Source organism: Rhinatrema bivittatum, chromosome 2 (assembly GCF_901001135.1).
Source record: "Rhinatrema bivittatum chromosome 2, aRhiBiv1.1, whole genome shotgun sequence".
Taxonomy (NCBI): Eukaryota; Metazoa; Chordata; class Amphibia; order Gymnophiona; family Rhinatrematidae; genus Rhinatrema; species Rhinatrema bivittatum.
The window spans coordinates 488356770-488370542 of record NC_042616.1 but is presented as its reverse complement, the minus strand read 5'-3'; the positions used below and the strand labels follow the sequence as shown (position 1 = coordinate 488370542).

The 13773-nt window shown below is 41.4% G+C and overlaps 1 protein-coding gene across 4 annotated transcripts in view; it reads left to right on the top strand.

The window, feature by feature from the left end:
- The window catches only part of FAM217A (family with sequence similarity 217 member A), a 388133-nt gene that overhangs the window by 208811 nt on the left and 165549 nt on the right, over positions 1 to 13773 (top strand). Inside the window, exon 4 of one of the 4 annotated variants that reach the window (XM_029590573.1) lies at positions 8584 to 8705. The exons of the other annotated variants lie outside the window; for them this stretch is intronic. Within the exon in view, the coding sequence (XP_029446433.1) occupies positions 8584 to 8689 (106 nt within the window). The 3' untranslated portion in view covers positions 8690 to 8705. The remainder of the gene's footprint in view (positions 1 to 8583; positions 8706 to 13773) is intronic. 4 annotated transcript variants of the gene reach the window in all.

Sequence of the window (13773 nt, the reverse complement as noted above, 5' to 3'; positions counted from 1 at the left end):
AACTTACCTGGATAAACATAGAGGAAACATAGAGGTGTTCCACCGGCAGGGCTTATATTTAGCTAAGTAGTGCCAATATATAGCACTATAGGGTTAATTTAAGCTAGGTAAGTCTGGTGGTGGTGAAGAGCAGGTATAAAGTTATCTGGGTAAACCTAGCCAGATAGCTTTAAAACATAACTGGGTATATTCAGCAGGACTTGCTTCCCGTTAAATATCTCTGCTAAAGTTACCCAGATAAGTTTTATTAACCTCTTAAAGGTGAATTTTCAAAATGTTAGTTGTGTAAAAATTAACATATACACATGGAAGTAGCCTCTACTCGCGTATTCTGTATTTCATAAAAATCCAAAATATGCACATATTTTCACTTCCGTGCACAAATATACTCATGTAAAAAGGAGAACTTTAAGGTCTAACAGTTACGCACAGAAGTTGCTATTTTAAAAGACATTTAAACATATATTTTCCAACTTGCATATTTTTACACCTATTATCTGTTGTAAGAGATCTTAAATGCGTTTATCATGTAGTTCTAACTGGTTGGGGAGGTCTGAAGAACCAGGAGGCCAAATGAGTGCTGACATGGTTTAAAGGTGAAGTGAGAGAGACTATTATAGCCAAAAGAACTTCTTTCAAACAATAGAAAAGGGATCCAAATGAAGAAAACAGGAAACAGCATAAGCACTGGCAAGTTAGATGTAAAGTGTTAATAAGGAAGGCTAAGACAGAATTTGAGGAGAAGCATACTGAAAAAGAAAAATTCCTAATAAAAACTTTTTCAGGTACATTCAAAGCAAAAAAACCTGTGAGGGAGTCAGTTGGACCATTAGATGATCAAGGGGTAAGAGGTTTATTTATTTATTTAACAGTTTTTCTATACCGACATTAAAATACACAACATATCGGTTTACATTATAAGAGCAGGTGGAAAGTACAATGAACGGGAGAGGGGAGTGGACAACCAGAAAACAAGAAAATGAGAAGGGCTCTAACCGAGAGCCCGAGGCGTAGCTGAACGAGAGGGGGAGGGGGTTTTCAAGGAAACTATTTACAAAGGCTAGGGATGGGGGGTTTGAGAGAGATTATTTACATGGCTGCAGGGGGTGTGATGTTTATAACAGGGTTAGTCTGGAAAGGCTTGGTGGAAAAGCCAGGTTTTTAGCATTTTTCTGAATTTAGTGGGGCATGACTCCAGTCGGAGGTTTGAAGGCAGTGCATTCCCTTGGGTTGGGCCTGCAATTGAGAAAGCACGGTCCCTTGTTGAAGTGAGTCGGGCCCTCTTAAGGGGAGGGACTTGCAGTGTACATTTGTGGTTAGCTCTGGTGGGGCGGGTAGATTGTGTGAGACGGATCGGTTCACTGAGCCAGGAGGAGATATCTTTGTAGATGGCTTTATGTATGATGGTGAGTGTTTTGAAAAGAATACGTGATGGGATGGGAAGCCAATGCAGGTCCTTGAGGATAGGGGTTAAGTGGTCTGTTTTACCGGCATTACTAATTATCCTTGCCGTTGCGTTTTGGAGGATCTGTAGGGGTTTGATGGTAGAGTAGGGGAGACCAAGGTACAGCGAGTTACAGTAATCCCACTTGGATGACAAGGTAGCTTGGATGACCCTTTTGAGGTCATGTGTGTGGAGCAGTGGCTTGAGCTTTTTTATGATGTTGAGTTTGTAGAAACCACCTTTGAGTACGGAGCTAATATGCTTTTTTAGGTTCAGTAATGGGTCGATAAGGACGCTGAGGTTTCGAACTGAGGGTTGTGAGGTGAGTGAGAGGAGCCATCGGGTCCTTGGGGGGAAGGGAGTTGAGGGTCTGATGGTTGTGGATAAGGATGAGCTCGGTTTTGGATGAGTTGAGAGCAAGTTGCAGGGATGTGAGTAGAAAGTTAATGGATGTGAGGTGCACTAACTGAGGACAAGGCCATAGCAGAGAGATTAATTGATTCCTTTGCTTCAGTTTTTAGTAAGGAGGAGGTATGGCAGGTACTCGTGCCAAAATCCACCACGAATGCTAATATTGTGTAATACAGTCACGATACTTCAGACTGGTATATAAGTTGAAAGTCTTATTTATTCACAAATCGGCAACTCCAATGTTATACAGCGCAATTTTTCATGCACACGGGGTCCCCCGACACGGTCCCGTGTTTCGCCAGCGGCTGCGTCGGGAGGGATGCCCACAAATTCAAAGAGGAAAATCTTTAGACGGATTTCTTAAGTTCCAGGCATATTGATTCAAAAGAACTAAAACAAATCTCAGTGAATCTGGAAGATATAATAGGGAAAATTAACAAACTAAAGAGTAGCAAGTCATCTGGACTGAATGGAATACATCCCAGAGTACTGAAAGAACTGAAAAATGAAATTGCAGATCAATTATTATTAATTTGTAATCTATCATTAAAATCAACTAGTGCAGTGTGGCCAGTAAAATGCAAGCTTTTAAAAAGAGTTCCAGAGGTAAGCTAGGAAACTATAGCCCGTTGAGCCAGACGTCACTGCCAGGAAAAATAATCAAAACTATTATAAAGAAAAAATTGCTGAATATATAGATAGTCATAGTTTAATGGGACAAGCCCAACACAGATTTTGCTAAGGGAAGTATTGCTCACTAATCGGCTACCTTTTTTTGGAGGTATAAATAAACATGTGGATAAAGGTGTGCCAGTTGATACAGTGTATCTGGACTTTCAGAAAACATTTGACAAAGTACCTCACAAGAGACTCTTGAGGAAATTAAAAAGTCATGGGAGAGGAAGTAATGTTCTATTGTGGATTGAAAACTGGTTAAAAGATAGATGTTATGAATGTGGTACCAAACGTGGACCCTTGGCCCAAGGTGGTGTTGGCGCTACCTGTGGGTGAGACCCCTACAGGCCCCCACCATCGGGAGGCGAAGCTAGATGGGGAAGCAGGGGCCAGCTGGAGCTTCACCACTACCAGGCCACGTTCCCCGCAGGTTGAGCCCTTGGGTACGGGGTTCGGCTGGTCTTAGGTGGGCCCCTGCATGGATGATCCCGATGGCACAGCTGGGCGAGGCGAAGGGTCACGAGGGTCCGAAGACCAAAATAGATGGGAGGCGTGGTAAGGCCCGGTCTGGAGTTCGGAGGCAGGCAGCAGAAGATGAGTTCAAGTCCGGTCCAGAGGCAGGTGGCAGAAGACAAGGTCAAGTGTGGTCCAGGAGTCAGAGGCAGGCAGCGGAAGACGAGGTCAAGAGGCAAGCCGGGTCTAGAGCCAAGATCAGTCCGAGGGAAAAGGAATCTGGAACAGGAGCTGGAGGGCAGGATCAGGAACACTAGATCAGGAATGCTCAAGAGCATGGCAAAGAAGACAGCGAGGAGACCTGTTGCCAAGCCATCTGCTGGGAGCCCGATGCAGCCTTAAATAGGCTGGGGTTGATGATGTCATCTGGAGGGGCTGGCAGCATTCTCCCGCCGCCGGCCCTTTAAATCCCAGCTGGAGCCACGCACGCATGTGTAGGGGAGACCCGTGCTGGGGCGGCCGTTGGCAGCCTCCTGGCCACTGAAGGTGCAGGAGAGGCTCCAGCGGTGTCAGGGAGAGGTGGCCTGCGTTGGGAGCGGCTTCGCACAGCTGCCAGAGATCCGGGGCCCGCTGCCAACACTGGAGGGCATCGGGAGGTGAGTGGGGCCAGCTGTGGGACTCCGCAGCCGGCGAATGTAACAACAGTAAACAGAGAGTAGGGCTAAATGGTCAATTTTCTCATTGGAGAAGGTGACTACTGGTGCGCCTCAGGGATCGGGGACTGCTGCTGTTTAACATGTTTATAAATGACCTACAGATAGGAACAACGAGTGAGATGATCATATTTGTTAATGATACAAAATTATTCAAAGTTGTTAATTCACAAGAGGACTGTAAGAAATTGGAAGAGTTCTTTTTGAGACCGGGAGCCTGGGCATCCAAATGGCAGATGGCATTTTAGGTGGACAAGTGCAAAGTGATGCACTTAGGGAAGAGAAACTCAAATTATAGCTTCACAATGCAAAGTTCCAAATTAGGATTCACCACACAGGATAAAATTCTAGTCGTCATGTATGTATGTATGTATTTATTTATTTATTTATTTATTTATTTTTATTTGCTTTTTTTATACCGACATTCGATGGTACATCATGCCGGTTTACAATATAACTGAAGGAGGAAAATACAAAAAACAGGGAAGGGAGCAGCTGAGAAGAAAGGAGGAATAAGTTGAAACCCTCTGCCCAGTGTGCGGAGGTGGCTAAGAAAGCAAATAGAATTATTAGGAAAAAATGTAGAATAAAACAAGAATATCATCATATGATGATACTGTGTCCAGTTCTGGTCATCACATCTCAAAAAAGATATAGCGGAATAGAAAAGATACAGAGATGAATGACCAAAATGATAATGAGATGGAACAATTCCCCTATGATAAAAAGCTAAAGAGGTTAGGGCTCTTCAGCATGGAGAAGAGACGATGAGAAGAGATGATAAAGGTATGTAAAACAATGAGTGAATTGGAACGGGTAAACGTGAATTGGTTGTTTAAGCTTTACTTTGCACTGCCTCTGCTGTCTCCTACCCCGTCTACTTCCAGCTTCAGCACGGGATTCTCCAGCCATCATCGCTGCATTAAAGTTTGAGCTGCAAAACATCCCCAGCTCTACCTAAGCTGCGCGGGCTAGTCCCACCCCACCTCCGATGTCATCAGGAGGCATTGGCTTAAGGACCCAGCAGCAACGCCAGAACCAGTTTTACTTTGCACTGCCTCTGATGTCTGCTACCCCATCTACTCCCAGCTTCAGTGTGGGAGTCTCCAGCTATCATCGCGGCATTAAAGTTTGAGCTGCAAAACATCCCCAGCTCTACCTAAGCCACGTGGGCTAGTCTCGCACCACCTCCGACGTCATCAGGAGGCGTCAGCTTAAGGACCCAGCAACGACGTCGGAGGTGCCATGCGCCGGTGTGTTGCACTCCAAAGGCGAGCCCCTTCGTGCGCACTTCGCCGCCTCACCTCACCATAATATTCAATACATTAACTAAATCTCTGTTTCTTTCAGCTTGCAGCTTATTACTCGACTTTCAAAAATGAACATCTCTGTCATCACAGGTAATGGAAGATACGGTCCGCTACATCCTACTCGCCGTCCTTCGAGATGACAGTACCTACTCTCCTTACCTTCAACTAGCACCATATCTAAAACCTCAGTCCTTTTGTTTACATCATTTACAATATTTCTCATCAATGCACAATCTCTCAGGAAAAAATGCCCATTATTTATGATCTAATAACTGAACTTACCCCTGATATCACTCTCATTACAGAGGCATGGCTATATGAACATGACACAGTCACTGTTAATAATCTTTGTCCTGAAGGCTAGATTCCCTTTTTACAACCCCTTCTCAGTCGTAGAGGAGGAGGCTTCTTAGCAATTATCAAATCATCCTTGTCTCCATCTAAGAAGATTATCTCACAACAAGAAAACTCCATAGAAATGCTTTTAATTTCTACCTCCATACTAAACATTTGCCTCGTATATTGCCCTCCCAGTATACTTTCACTTCACTTGTCCTCCTTTCTTGAAACTATAATCACACTTTCATCTGATTTCTCCAATACACTGCTAGCAGGCAATTTCAACCTACATTTTAATAGTCAATATTCACAACTGCCCGTTTCCAATTTACTAGACATCCTGTCTGGCCTTGACTTCGTTAAATTAATCAATGTCCTCACTCACAAACATGGAAACACCCTGGACCAAGTCTTCTATAACCAATCAGTCTTTGACCTCACTGCTGATATCACACCAGTTCCTTGGTCTGACCACTTTTTAATTAAATTAACAGGAAATATTAAAAAGCAACCCCATAATTCGATTAACTTACAATATAACAATCAAGCCCTATTAAAATGCAAAAGAGTCAATCCAGACGCTTTCATTGAATCTATCCTACCAAGTATCAACTTGAATCCTCACACTGATCCGGACTCTATGTTAACATACTGGAATACAAATATAGAACATAATATGAATATTCTGGCCCCCCTATCTCTTCACAAAGAAACACCTAAAACAACCTCTCCTTGGTACTCTGATACTCTACGTCTCTTAAAACATAAACTCCATAACCTTGAACGTCGGCGCAAAAACCCCCTACCTGTACGCAAACAAGCTTATTTCAGCCATCTCCATCATTACAAGAAAGAAATCATACATGCCAAAAAAAAACATTTTATGCTTCTAAAATCCACAAAGCAAATGGTAACCCTCACACTCTCTTCAGCATCGTAAAATGTCTAACATCAACTCAGCTCCTCCTCCCACCAATGACTTTTGTAACAAAATAGCAACATACTTCAAACAAAAAATAGAAAATATCTCCACTGATTTCTCATCACTCCCATTCCCTAAATCCACTCTACCTCAAGTGACCAGCTCTCTATCAGAATTTAACACAACAAACCCAAACACTATAATCCATATTATAGCAAAATCCAAACCATCCAATAGCCCCTTTAACCCTTGTCCTGGAAACTTACTGAAAAGTATTAAAGAACACATTGCTTTCTCTATATCCGACATAGTAAACACATCCTTCTCCCAAGGTATCTTTCCATCCTCATTGAAAAAAACATCCATCCTACCTATCCCAAAGAAGAAAAATCAAGACCCCTTAGACATCACAAATTACATCCAATTGCTACCTTCCCATCAATAGCTAAAATCATAGAATCCGTGGTACTTCAACAACTCTCCGATTATATACAAGAAAATAATATTTTACACAACAACTAACATGGTTTTAGAAAAAGGCACAGTATGGAATCTCTACGTATTTCTTCATGTGACACAATCCTTAGATGTTTTGACACTAATACAGACTACATCATGGTCTTACTGGACATCTCAGTTGCTTTCGACACCCTAAATCATGAAATTCTCCTATTAAATCTTAAACATATTGGTATATCTGGTTCTGCTCTACAGTGGTTCCAATCTTTTTTATCAAATCGTCCTCAAAGAATAACTGTTGGTAGCTCTCATTCCGACTGGTACACTACCAACTCAGGTGTCCTTAAGGCTCATCTCTTTCAGCAATTCTTTTTAATACCTTTTACCACTATGCCATCTTCTATCTGGCCTTGATCTAAACTTTAAAATCTGCGCAGATGACATTCAGTTTATTATTCCTTTTACAGATTCTTGGAAGAAAACATTCTTCTTACTGCACCTATATCTAAAAACTATAAAAACATGGCTATCACATAACAGACTAAAACATCAAAAACCGAACTGATCTTTCTATCAACCATTCCAGACTCAATACACCACCCTCCAAATAGCTTTACTCAATTCCCATAACAAATTGTGCCAAAAACTTAGGTATCTTCATAGATTCTAAACTATCCATGTCCGACAATATAACTGCAACAGTAAAAAAAATCCTTTTTTAAACTGCAAATGCTAAAGAAACTTAAACCTCTTTTGTTTACATCAGACTTTTCGGTCTGTGGTTCAAGCACTGATACTATCCAGCCTCGACTACTGCAACTTGCTCTATTTAGGACTACCAGCTTCAGCAATTCATCCTCTTCAGCTCATTCAAAACTCTACTGCATGCCTATTATATAACCTATCCTATAAGGATCACATCACTCCAACACTCCAGCATCTCCATTGGTTGCCAATTCCATATCGTATCAAATACAAAATTCTTACAATAATTCACAACTTACTTTACAATCCCTCATCAATCTGGCTCTGCACAATGTTAAGGCTTTATAAACCAATACATCAACTAAGTTCAATGGACAAATGTATTCTTGAGATCCCAACAATAAAAACAGCAAGACTTGATCTAATTCGCAAACAAGCTTTTTCAGTTGTCGGCCCGACTCTCTGGAACTCTGCCTGAAGACATTTGCCTAATACCTAACACTAAATAATTCAAAAAGGCCTTAAAAACTCACCTCTGTACAATTGCCTACTCACCTCTGTACAATTGCCTACAACACCAGATAACTATTTCCCAAATGCCTATCTTTTCTTCTAATCCTTTATTTCTTAAGGAATTGTAATTTTAATCATAGTTTTTATGTAGTTGTCTATTTTATACGACCCTGCTTTATTTACTATTTAAACTATCATTTTTAACTACCTGTTCTGTTGTCTTTTATATATAATTTTAATTATTATGTATATTCTATTGTAAATTGCCTAGATGGATTATTTTAATCTTATTAGCGGTATATAAAAACTTTTAAATAAATAAAAAGTTCAAAGACACGGGGACATAATCAAACTCTGGAATTCATTGCCAGAAAATGTGATAAAAGCTGTTAGTGTAGCTGGGTTTAAAAAAGCTTTGGACAAGTTTCTGGAAGAAAAGTCCTTAAACTATTATTAATATGGACTTGGAGAAATCAACTGCTTGTCCCTGGGATAAGCAGCATGAAATCTATTGAACTTAGGAATCCTGCCAGGTACTTGTGACCTCAATTGGCCATTGTTGAAAACAGGATTCTGGGCTTGACGGTCCTTTGGTCTGACCCAGCATGGCAAAACTTATGTTTTATGTTATGTTCTTAGGGTCTCGATGACCTGGAGAAGGATTTGGCAAACTGGTGGACTAATTGATAAAACTGGTAATTTCAACCACACGCAAATTATAAAATACACCAACCTATGCGCATAAATTGAGACATATATGGGTAAGTCCTATTTTACGTTACTTGTAAAATATACACATATATATTATTAAAATAGGTGGGTAAAGTACGCACGTACGATGCATTGATACATGTGATTTCAATGCATTGCATGTGTTTGTGCATAAGCCCACATACACGCGTATGTTGCAGCATAGAGATAATGTATATTTTACAATGCAGGTGTATCATAACGTGCATGTTATTAAATACTGTAGTAAATCTATGTGTGGCCACATACACATGTATATGACACTGTGCGCAGTTGTTTGAAAGTTATCCTCTTAAAGGTGAATTTTAAAAGCCTGGTGCACACTAAAACATGGAGATATGCGCACAAATCGGGCCAGTGCGCACCGCATGGATTTTAAAAGGTGCCTACATATAAGCGTGCTTGCCACTATAGGCACAAATACATTTTCCCGGAAAAGGGGCGGGGCATGGGCATTCATGGATTTCACAAAAAAACTAGCACTTACATACTTATATACACAAGCATGCGCCAGGGTCCTCTATTGCGAAACTTTACTTCTGCTATGGATGGCATATAAGTCAGAAAACAAAAAAAGTAAAGAGGTGAGCAGAGTTTTAAAGGTCAGGGTTAACAGGGTAAAAGGGAGGCTGTTAAACTAGGGGGGTTTGGAAGTGCTATTCCTTGCCTGGGCGAACTGGGAAAACTGGTAATTGCAGCTGCACACGTGTCTACTAAAATTCCCCCACTTACATGGTAGAAACGGCATGTGTGCACATAAGCACGACCCTACTTAAAATTGTGTGCACAAGTTCAGCCTATTTTATATCATGCGCACATATACATGCAAATGTTATAAAATGGCTGCGTCCCTGGGCGCGAGCTGGCAAGTGCGCGCACATGAATACCCGTGCAGCTGTTTAAAAGTTACCATCCCTGTATTTAGGGAAGGTTTCAATAACCTTCCCTAAATACATGCCATATAGTGGCATGCAAACACCTTCTTTGCAGTACATTGTTGCCTCTCAAATGCCAACATTGCGAGAATTTCCAAAATTTGTGGGCACAGTTGTTCCTGCAGGTTTAGAAAATACTCAAGGTGCCAATATTTGAGAGTGAATTGCATGCCAGATGTTCATACAGCAATGTTGGTTTTTTAGGGGGGAGGGGTGCAGGGTATTTGGTCAAAAATAGTTGATGATATGATTTAGGAGAATGTTTAGTATATTTTGACCTATTAAAAGCATTGAATTATACTCTGTATTCACTTTCTAATTTGTCAGATTGGAGAAAGTTTATAGATGTAGAAATCGTATTTTAATTAAAGAAGGCTGTATTTGGGTGTGATCATTAAAAACAGGATATTAGGCATTGTGATGTCATTGTTGCCTCCAGGGGAGCAATTACTTCTTAGTAGAGATATATTGAAAAGAATCTTTCACAATTCTGAAGTTATTTTATTTAAGTAGACAGACGAAATCCTGGTTTGGGACCCCTTACAAAAGGTAACTGTAAATTTCAGCATCCTTCCCTCTCCATTCCGAAATTGAGAACATGTTATTGTCTGAATTGGTTTCACCAGACTCTGTTTTAAAGCGGATAAAACATGTTTCAACGTTTATTTATTTATTTAGAGGTTTTATATATCGTCGTTCCAAGTGAAATTCACTAGATCACCATGGTTTTACAATGTCAACATTCACAAATTAGAAATCACAGTTAACAGCAATAACATTCACAATTATTAGTGACTAGACAGAGAGGAACAACACGTTTTGAAATCTCGCTGAGTTATGGTACTCAGGTCATAAATGTGTAGGATGGTAAAGGGATTGAGATGTCAGACAGTTTATTTTGATAAGAGATTATGTAGTTTAGCAGATTATGTAGTGTTATTCGCGTTTTGGAACAGCCAAGTTTTCAGGTCTTGTTTGAATTTCTTTTTGTCTGTTGTTGTTCTTAATTCTTCCGATATAGAGTTCTACAGTTCAGGACATGACAAGTATATGACAAGTAGGAGGTTTGTAATGTTGGTATAGAGAGGAGACCTTTATTTTATTTTGTGATCTCAGCATTTGTTGGGGGTTGTGAAGTGATATTCAAAGCAGATCTTTGTTATTTATGTTAATATTCTTGAATATGATAGTTCATTCTTTATGTTGTATTCTAAATTGCATTGGTAGCTAGTGTAGTGCCCTCAATGGAGGAGTGATGTGATCGTATTTTCTGGTGCCGGTTAATAGTCTTGCTGCTGCATTTTTCAGAAGTTGTAGTGGTTTAATGTGACATGGAGGAAGACCAAGGAGCAATGAATTACAGTAGTCAAGATTCGAGAATATCAGTGTTTGCAAAACAGCTCTGAAGTCTGTGGTAGTCAATAAAGGTTTTAAGCATCTTAATAGCCGCAGCTTGCTATAACCAGTTTTAATCAATTTACTGATATGTCCCTTCATTAATAAATTCTCATCTAGTTGTACTCCCAAGTCTCTTACTTGCATTGATGGATCAATTTTGCAATTTCCTAAATCTATAGCAGGTGGTACTGATTTTGCGGGGTTTCAGTTTAGCCAAAGGATTTCTGTTTTTTTTGGTATTTAGTGTGAGTTTAAGTTGTGATAGCTTTTCGTTTATCTTTGTCATATTTTGCGATAATGGTTTCTGTGTTTTCTATCGATTTTGTTAGTGGAATATAGAATTATAGGTCTTTCACGTAGTGGAAGTTTAATCAAAGGTCTGTGAATAGTTTACATAATGGTAGTATGTAGTTTTGAATAGTGTAACCGATAGAACTGATCCTTGAGGCACTCCAGGGTTACATTGAAAGGTGTCAGATATATGGTCATCAAATTTTACTTGGTTTGTTCTCTCGTCTAGGAAGGATGTGAACCATTTTAATACCGTTCCATCTATCCCAATATTTTTCATCTGTTGGCATAGCAGTTTATGGTCTACTGTGTCAAAAGCTGCTGTGAGATCGATAAGGACTAGGCAGTATGATTTGCCAGACTCGAATTCTCGTAGTATCAGGTCAGTTAATGATAAAAGAAGGGTCTCCGTTAAATGTTTTTTTCTGAAACCGAATTGATTTGGATACAGAATTTTATAATCATCTAAATGCTCCTCTAATTTTTGTAGTATTTTTGCTAGGAATGATAGATTTGATATCGGTCGATAGTTGTCCCAGTTATCAATTCTCCATTCTTTATTTTTTAAAGTTGGTTGGGGAGTCCGAGGAGAGGAAAAGAGGGAGAGACTTTCCAATTTCGTACCAGCACTCAGAGAGGCCTACCTCGGTGCTCCTAGGAGGTGAGAGACCCCGGAACATCCCACATGCCTGCCGCGGGCGTAGCGGAGAGGCGGAGCCTGAGTGACATCAGCAGGAAGTGCCTGGAGCTATAAGTTGGGGCGACAGACACTGAGAATTGGGAGTCCGAGGAGAGGAAAAGAGGGAGAGACTTTCCAATTTCGTACCAGCACTCAGAGAGGCCTACCTCGGTGCTCCTAGGAGGTGAGAGACCCCGGAACATCCCACGTGCCTGCCGCGGGCGTAGCGGAGAGGCGGAGCCTGAGTGACATCAGCAGGAAGTGCCTGGAGCTATAAGTTGGGGCGACAGACACTGAGAATTGGGAGTCCGAGGAGAGGAAAAGAGGGAGAGACTTTCCAATTTCGTACCAGCACTCAGAGAGGCCTACCTCGGTACTCCTAGGAGGTGAGAGACCCCGGAACATCCCACGTGCCTGCCGCGGGCGTAGCGGAGAGGCGGAGCCTGAGTGACATCAGCAGGAAGTGCCTGGAGCTATAAGTTGGGGCGACAGACACTGAGAATTGGGAGTCCGAGGAGAGGAAAAGAGGGAGAGACTTTCCAATTTCGTACCAGCACTCAGAGAGGCCTACCTCGGTACTCCTAGGAGGTGAGAGACCCCGGAACATCCCACGTGCCTGCCGCGGGCGTAGCGGAGAGGCGGAGCCTGAGTGATATCAGCAGGAAGTGCCTGGAGCTATAAGTTGGGTGACAGACGGCGCATCATCGCCGTCGGCGCGCTACCTAAGCTGCACGCTCCGTAAGGGGCGCGTGGCTTGGTCCGGCGAAGGCCGGCGAAGGCTGAAGGCTGCCGGGACTCTTTGATGTGCAGTGCGAGAAGGACTCTCTCCAGCTGGAAACTCTTCTAAGTATAAATTTGGTATTCTAGGATAAGTAATATCTTGCATAAGCTGTTCGTGTTTGTACTATTATTAATACGACATGCCTCATTCCAAACGTAAAGGTAAGGTCAGACAGGAAGCCTTTAACCCCTGTGAGACCAACCTCTGTTCAAACAGCCATTACAGGATATTACCCAGTGGCAGAAGGGATAGCCCCGGAGTATCCCATTGAAGGAGGAAGTGGTGAGCAGCCATCTCTCCCTCTGGGAGAAGTAAGTCTGAGTCCCGGGGTGCCATTACCACCTTTCCCCCCCCTGTGGCGCTGTGTCCGACCATGAAACAGGCTCACCCCCCTTGCAGAATGCGCTTGGGGTTTCAAGCCCGATTAAGGAGTTCGTGGTTGTAGGAGAACCAGCGCAGATTGAGCAGGGAGAAATATTACTCCCTACTCCAGGGGTGGGACTTAGTAGGGTTAGTACACCTACTAACAGGAAAGATTCAAATTCACCCATGGAGGCATGTGCTAGGCAAGAATCTCCCATAAATAAATTAGATACTCCAATACCAGGTGTATTTTCAGGAAGTCCTTCAAATATAACAATGGATATAATCTGGCATGCCATAATTGCCTTACAAAAGAATATTGCAAGTTTAAATACTAATATTAAAGACATGCAGACTGTTTTGCTTAACATTAATCCAACAGTGACAAGTCAGGCAGAGAAAATGAATAAAATAGAACAAGAAGTAACTCAGATAAAATCTGTACAAACAACAATTATTCAAGGTGAAAATTTGCTATCAAAGAGAATTGAAAGTATTGAGAATACCATTAAGTATACTAACTTGAGAATTGTAAATTTTCCGAAGTGTAAATTGATCTCTCCTTGTGAGCAATTAAAAAATTATTGCTCAGAAATACTATCAATGTCAGGAGAAGAATTTCCTACAATTTA